Below are 8,228 nucleotides of genomic sequence, written 5' to 3'. Positions count from 1 at the left end.
ATATATATATATATATATATATATATATATATACACTTATCCATCTTTTAGTTGTCATGACTGCTGCTGTAACAGCACTCTTCACATTTATATTGATCTACATTGTTCTTTTTATTTATTTATTTAGTGTTTTTATTATTATCATTATCATTATTCCGGTTGATATATTTAGATTCTTCTGATTCCCATTGTTATCATATAATTAATTGTATCTATGAAACAGGACAAAACTATAACCACTTGGTGGCTTCACCATGTGAGTCAACTTCAGGTTATAGTGCAAAGGTCTGAGTTGTAGATTTATTGGGATGACTCTACTGCATTACGGCTTCATTTGAATGTTTGTAAATCCTAGACTATATTAATAGCTTTATCTCGCTTAATATAAAGTATGACTGCATTTTACTAGGGATTTAGATGTCTGTTAGGAAAACAGCTAAGTAGCATTTACTTGTAATCTTGTTGAATGTTGTTGCTTGATAAGTCTATTATTGATAGTCTTACACTTATTAAGGAATTAATTTAATTCTCTAGTGAATTTGGCATGCAAGATTCTCATGAATAATCTTTTTTAAGAAAAAAATTAAGGTTATTTTCTTTATATTGACTGAATAGTATCAGCTCATAAAGATACTGTAAATTTATTGAAGTCATTGACATCACCATTCTTATTTATTTTTTTTATACTTTTCTGCACTGAGATGAGTCAGCATCTTTATACATACTAATGAGCTGAGCTGATGATATTTAGTGATTCAAAACACATTTCTTTCATAGATATCTTTATTAACACCATTGTTGTTTATATGACTAAATTATAATAAAATAAAGAAGTTAATAAGATAAATAATGTAACTACAAAGTCATATAGGACAGATCTTTTTGCTTCGTATTCTATTCTAAACTCATTCATACTATAAATAGTGAGATTTTGCTGTTACATAAGCAGATCAAGTAACTACACTGGAAAGGCTTCTCGCATGAGTATCTCGATCTCTGGGTTTTGAGATTAATGTTTAGCACTGAAGTTGGTTCTGTTTAGTAAATTAGAGTTAAATCTACTCCTGTAGAAGATGCTGGTCTATCACAGATAATTTTCCCAAGAGGCCTAGAACATATTTTTCCACCAATTAAACTGAAGTAGAAAACAAAGCAATGTAATTTATGAACTCTTGAACCACTTACTAAAAATCATATCCACCATGTTTTTAGTTTTAAAATACAGAATAGAATTCATTTGGACACTGAATTTTCTATCTTCAGAAATGCTCCCTGTCACTAATAATTTTGATTCCAACCTTAACTATATCCTCTAATCTTTGATTTTATTTTGTTTCATTAAACATTTTCATCTATGTATTTTCTATTCTTTCTTTTTTTTCTTTTTGCAAAGAGATTTGTAGCCAAAATATACTTTTGTTCCCACAAGCAATATTACAAGTCATTCATTCGATTTTGGCAATTGATCAAGAATTGCAAAAATAAATGTTTATACTTTGAACTGATTTCCATTTAGGTATATGTTTACTGATGTTAACTTCAAAATTTTAGCATAAATTATATGTTTGGGAAGCAATTATATTGAATTAACAATTATTGTTATGTTTGTTATAGATCGGTCAAGTTGAATATGGATGAGTCTGGCCTCATCTATGGAACTAATTGCCTTGAAAATGATATTCAACCACAGGTAAGTTTTATTTTAAGTAAAAACTGAAAAAAACAAACTCAAAATTTAACTAAAAGCTATTATCAAGATATAATGCATATTTCTTACACTCTCTCACTTTACAGCAACAGCATTAACTGTTTAGATGCCTGAGATTGGTTTGTTGTTAAGATTATGACTTTCTGGACTTAGAAATATATATTTTTAGATGTATGTATTACAATATTTATATCAACACCATATTTTGATTTTATTTCTTTTTTCTATTTCTGGATATGTACATAGCCAGAGACTGGATTTGAACTAAACATTTTATTTCTAAAAGGCAGTGCAACAGCCAGTGATTTAGTGGACACGAGTATTTCTAGCCTTACTTTCAAAATAAAGGTTCTTAGTTCAAAATCAGTTGGAATCATGGTTGTAACTAGAAATAAAACATTTGATAAGAACCAGAGATTGAACCAATTAAAATGTCATATAGCTACATAGTGTAAATAGTACAAACATACTTTCTAAAGATGAAGTTTGTTTAGAAAATTATGTTAATTGTTGTTAACATGATTAGTCACTTAATTGGTTTTTATCAGGCAAGTTGAATAAACAATTCTCTTTTGATGGACATCAGAAGTAAATTATTTACCTTTCTTGGAAGAATTTTGCTTCAATACTACAGAAAACTCTCTTTTGAAGCTATAGCTGTTTACAGTTATTTAAGAAAATTTTTGCTTCTTGCCTCAAGACACAGCATAAATATTTTGGGAAGTAAAACTTTCACGTTTTACTCAGACAGACTTACTAAATTGGTAAATAGTAAAATATTTTCCATAATATTCATTGTTGAATATTGTAAATCATAAAAAAAAAAATCACATGCAACTTACCTACTTACACTTACTCTGGACTTAAAGTTGGCAGCATGCATTAACACACACACACATACAAATACATGCATATATGTACACACACACACATGCAAATACATGCATGTATGCACACACACATACAACAGCAAATTACTATGCAGTATATAGATATCAAGGTTGTCAACAAATATGTGTTAACGGTGTCATGCATTTAAGCATGACTGTTTAAGCAGAATTTGATTCTGCTATGAAACAAATGCACCTGTGACGTTATGCAGTCCCATGAATTTCTGTTTACATGCCTTCCATGTGTGCAAACCATGTATGTACACTTCTTTATTGGTTGGCTGTAATCCTAATTTTCATCAGATGCTGCTTATATATCATCAGTCAATCGAGAGTGATAATTTAAAAGCTCAAGTAGTTGTGTGTGTTCCAGGCAAAGGTTAGAGAAACATAATATTGCTGTGATATCTATGTTTCTGTGGCTTTGCTCGATGGTATTGGCAATGATTAGAATTATTTCAGCTAAATGTTTTTATTCTTTTTAAATGTAACTGCAAGTAAAGTCATCAACAGTAATCACATGAAGCAACATGCAACACATGTAAAGGTTAAAGGCTGAAACCAAAATATTATAAACACAAGGGTGGGGTGTGGTGTTGGTGGGGAACTTACCTACTACTGTGAATTTATGTACATATCAGTATATCAGTACTTAAAATAAGACCCCTTTTATAAAAGCATACATTTTCTGGATGTTTTTTTGCTATGATTTTGTTATTGTGTCTAAATATGTAACTAGATATATTCTGAGAGTCACCAATTGTCGTGCAATAACCTTCACAAAAGGTGGTACACAAAATAAAGTTAACAGAGTTGCATGAAATAAGAAATAGATTCCAAACATTATAAGAACAGGTTTATTACTCATTATACAGATTGCTAAAGCAGCATGAATTGAACAGAGATACAGTTTTGATTAAAGAAAGGAATAGAATATGGAACAAAGGTGTATCTGATGGAAGAAATACTTGTATGGACAGAAACTGTAAAATTAAGTAATATGAAACTGAATGTGAACTGGTGTAATTGAGTAAGTCTGGAGAGAGTGAAGGTCAGTCAACTTAGGTTGGTGGTTTCAATAGGAGTGATATTTGTAAAATGGAGTCTTTTGGGAATGTTCCACAAAAATCTTTGGAAATAACTTCATGATTCCTTTCAGAGGCTTCAGATGACAAATGGGTGTAAACTCAATATTAATACAAGGAGTTATTGTATTGAAATAAGTCAGCATTTCTGGGAAAACTGAGAGCAAGGCAGCTGCTACACAGTGGAGTGGTGTCATGTTGCCATCTCCAAATTTTTAGAGAAGAAATTGTGAAATATGCACTTTTTCCAAGAGCATAAATAGTACTGATGTAGTGAAATAATAGCTACATCTGGGTATTGAAACCTGATCATAAACTCGGTACACAGTGACCTTACTCATAATGTTCTTAAATTTTTGAGAGACTATACTTTACACAGGTTCTCTCTCTCTCTCTCTCTCTCTCTCTCTCTCTCTCTCTCTCTCTCTCTCTCTCTCTCTCTCTCTCTCTCTCTCTCTCTCTCTCTCTCTATATATATATATATATATATATATATATATATATAGAGAGAGAGAGAGAGAGAGAGTTACCATTGCAGTAGATTGGTGGAATTGTTAGAGCATTGAACAGGATGACTTATGGTTGTTCTTCTGACTCACTGGGTTCTGAAGGCAAGACATGAAATGATACTGGGGCCAACCTGTATCAGCTGTACCATTCCCTTGGACAACATCAGTGTCACAGGGAAGGGAGACTTGCATACATGGGCAGCTGTTAGTCTTCCACAAACAAACTCTTGTTCAGGCCTGCATCTTGGAAAGGAACTTTCATGGTGCAAACTCACAGATTATCCACAACAGTTGAAAAAGTCCGCTGATATTTTTCTACGTTTTTTTCTACGTTTTTTTCTACACATACACTAACAAATAATTTGTGTATGTCACACAGGAGTTAATAAAGTAATAGAGTATGTTACTTGTATTACATAAAGAAGTTTGATAAAGAAGGAAAGATAGTTATAGTATCTTCAGAATATATATCATCATCATCATCATCATCAACATTATCATTTAACATCTGCTCTCCATATTGACTTGGGTTAGATGGTTGACTGGAGCTGATGAGACAGAAAGCAGCACCAGGTTCCAGTCTGATTTGGCATGGTTTCTGCAACTAGACACCCTTCCTAATGCCAACTACTCCAGAGTGTAATGAGTGCTTTTTGTGTGTCACTGGCACAGGTGCCATTTACATGACATCAGCGACAACCATAACTACAATTCATGGGTAGGTGTCATTTACATGGCACCGGCAATGGCCATGACTATATTGCACAGGTGCCATTTACACGGCACCAGCTTGCTGGGGAAAGAAAGCAACCGGTTTAAAAAGACAGCAACAGACTGCAGCAATTCACCACATTCCAGAAGCTACTTTGAACATAATGCAAAATGGTGCATCAACATCTACTGCCCAATCTGATAGAATTCTGGCAGAACTGTGTAGCAACAGATCGCCAGTAATTGCTTCATCAGAAATTGCCATCCTAGCTCCTGCAAAAAGGGATTACCCTGCTATGTATAATCAGGGCAGTGCAAAAAGTGGTTTTGCACAAGCATTTGTATAGCCAATTAGATGGATGAAATTTACGTACACTTAATAATGTTACACAAAACAGCCTTCAGACTTGCCCTATTAATTTCATTGTCTTTTGAATTATGAACATATTTACATCATAAGGGTTTTTTCGTTGTAAGGCTTTCTTTTTTAGTTGATTTTCACCTAGCAAGACTTATCGTAGATGGCGTAATAAGTCACACCCGGACAATGTCGGGTTATACTGCTAGTATATATATAAATTAAATATAGAGATATACTATTGACAATCCAATAATTTATTTATATTACAATATTACATTAAATACTATGAATATAATATAACATAACATATTATATAACATAACATATTATATAACATAAATAATTATAAAAACCATAAAAGGCCAACAAATTGTTTTGACTTATATAGATTTTTTCTGATATACATAATCACAGTTCCCTTATATATAAAGTCACTTCAGGGTGTGGTGAAGAACTGTCGTCTAAATTACACAAAAATGAAAATAACACCGACATCTCATTTTAACAGATATATTTACCAAAATTACATTAAAATATCTTAAAATATTAAAGAGTAAATTTATTCAATAAAATCGCCATTGGCTTCAACCACAGCCTCCAGACTTCAGAATCTCCTGCAACTCTTCTGGACTGTCTTCTTGTTTAAGTTGGTGAATGCTGCCATAATCTTTGCCTTCAGTTCATCTTTGATGTTACAAGGAGTTTTGTTGGTCTCTCGCTCAAATGCACCCCACACATAATAATCAAGGGGGTTGCTGTCTGGGGAGTTAGGTGACCAGATGTTAGGGGTGATGTAGTTGCAGAAATTGTCTGACAGCCATGACTGGGTTCTCTTGCTTGTGTGGCATGGTGCAGAGTCCTGTTGCCAGACATAGTCTTCCAGCAGCCACCCTCTTCACCCAGGGCAGCACTACCTCCTCCAGGCACTTGATGTAGGTTTTTGTGTTGAGTCTCAGGCCATGTGAGACTCAATGTTGCCATTGTTAGTGATCACCTCAAACACCATGATGTTGACTGGATGTTTGATTTTTGTCACTCTTGGCACAAATCCTCAGATTGTACTGTCCTCAGCTTGACACCTAAACACTCTGAAATGTTCATATTGGAGCTTCAGGTGCGAATGCCAAGCAGTACAGCATGTCATTTCCAAATTTCTGGTTGAGTGAATTGCATTATGGGTTGTTGTTTTTTTTTTACAGACAGTGCCTAACTGACCCTACTATACTGTGTAATTGACAAAATCAAAAACAAACAATATGCATCTGTGAAATGAAAATTATAAAATGACGACAATATACCCATCTCACACACACACACACACACCCTCTCACAGATATCTTTTAGAGTCCCAGTGGTTATAGCATTACTTATTGATAGTGGTACAACAGGGCATACTTAATATATTATCTTGCATATTAATCTACTTTTTCTTGATTTGAAGTGTCACAGTTTTTCAAACTTGTCAATCTTATTCACCTACATTTTTGCTTATTTCATTGGAAAAAGGTCAATCTCATGTCTGTCTGCACCTTTTATCATTTAAATAATAATTCACATTTTTTTCATATTCAATGTTCATAAAGTCTTTTTAAACTGAAATTGCTTTCCAACTGCCTTGAACTGGGTCAGAGAAACACAAGCTAGTTCATGATTCTTGCTGGAAGCAGTTCTAGGAAGGAAAGATTGAGCCAAGTGTTGAATGCCAGCTTTGAAAGAGGTGAGATACAGTAGAGATAATGAGAAAGTGAGAGATGAGCACACTGGACAAATTTGGGCTAAAGTGGTTAATGTTTTGCTAGTTCAGATGATCAGAGTCTGTTATAACAGAAGACAAGACTAACATATCTGTGAAAGTGCCTCGTGCTTAATAGCCTTAATTCAATTCAATAGAAGGACATAATTCTCTTTATATATTTTTGGGCTAAACATTGTGAAAATGTTAATATAAAAACATTTACTACTAACCATAATTGTTTTAAGCTTGTACAATATGAAGGTGAGCAGGGAAACTACCAGTGTTGATATGGTAACCACAGTGGAATTTTTTAAGCAGATTGCTAGAGATTCCAACATGATTGAGAAGACACTAACCTCATTTGAGTTTCAGGACTCAAACACTGAGTGATTTATGAAAGTATCTACAGCTGTTTACAAAGCTATCGCCTGCTTTGAAGAAAAGTAAAAATTAACTTCGCAGATATCTTGAGATAGATTTTTCAAAATGAGCTGAGGGGAAGACCAACAAGAAAATTACAGTATATTCACACAGGAGTTTATTACAGCCTTTAAAATTATTCCCAGCAGCTGTTCTTCATACTCTAAGGACATTCTATCTCCACCTTTATCATCTTTCAACTAAATCCCAGCAAGCAACATCAGTGCCAGTAAGCAAGACAGTGCCATGAATAAAGAAATTACAGTAACAGTATAAATAGCTTTTTTTATTATTATTTGTTATTATTATTACTCTTATGCTATTTATATATCAAAATACTCTATAGAACTTGGTAAAATATGTTGAATATTTTCGTAGTATAGCTGTACCAAACAAAACTTTTATACAATGCTGTGTACAGTATTAAGTATCAACAGGAATAATGTCAAACATTTGGACTTACAAACAAACTCCAGGAACTTATCCCGTTCATAAATAGGGGAGTGTCTGTATATAAATTTATGGCTTGCTTAAAACTACTGAAAATCCCAATGGAGTAAGGATAAGGGGAAATATGCAATGGAAATTATTATCATCTCGGAAATTGATTTTTCTATACTTATATTTTCTCATTTGAGAGCATTACACTTGTTTTGCATATAAATGTTTACTAAATAATGCTCATAAGTATGTCAACAAAATTATATGTACTTCTTAAATTAATATATAATTGTGTGTGTGCATGCTTGTCTGTGTGTGCATGCTTGTCTGTGTGTGCATGCTTGTCTGTGTGTGCATGCTTGTCTGTG

At 33.2% G+C, this 8,228-nt stretch overlaps 1 protein-coding gene across 1 annotated transcript in view; it reads left to right on the top strand.

Moving 5' to 3' along the window:
• The window catches only part of LOC106883080 (uncharacterized), a 441,666-nt gene that overhangs the window by 103,662 nt on the left and 329,776 nt on the right, over window positions 1-8,228 (top strand). The window contains exon 2 of the mRNA XM_014933964.2: window positions 1,615-1,690. Within this exon, the coding sequence (XP_014789450.1) occupies window positions 1,631-1,690 (60 nt within the window). The 5' untranslated portion in view covers window positions 1,615-1,630. The remainder of the gene's footprint in view (window positions 1-1,614; window positions 1,691-8,228) is intronic.

The sequence above is a fragment of the Octopus bimaculoides genome, chromosome 5 (genome assembly GCF_001194135.2).
Source record: "Octopus bimaculoides isolate UCB-OBI-ISO-001 chromosome 5, ASM119413v2, whole genome shotgun sequence".
Taxonomy (NCBI): domain Eukaryota; kingdom Metazoa; phylum Mollusca; class Cephalopoda; order Octopoda; family Octopodidae; genus Octopus; species Octopus bimaculoides.
The sequence above is the reverse complement of the archived record's forward strand: the minus strand, read 5'-3'. Positions and strand labels throughout refer to the sequence as shown.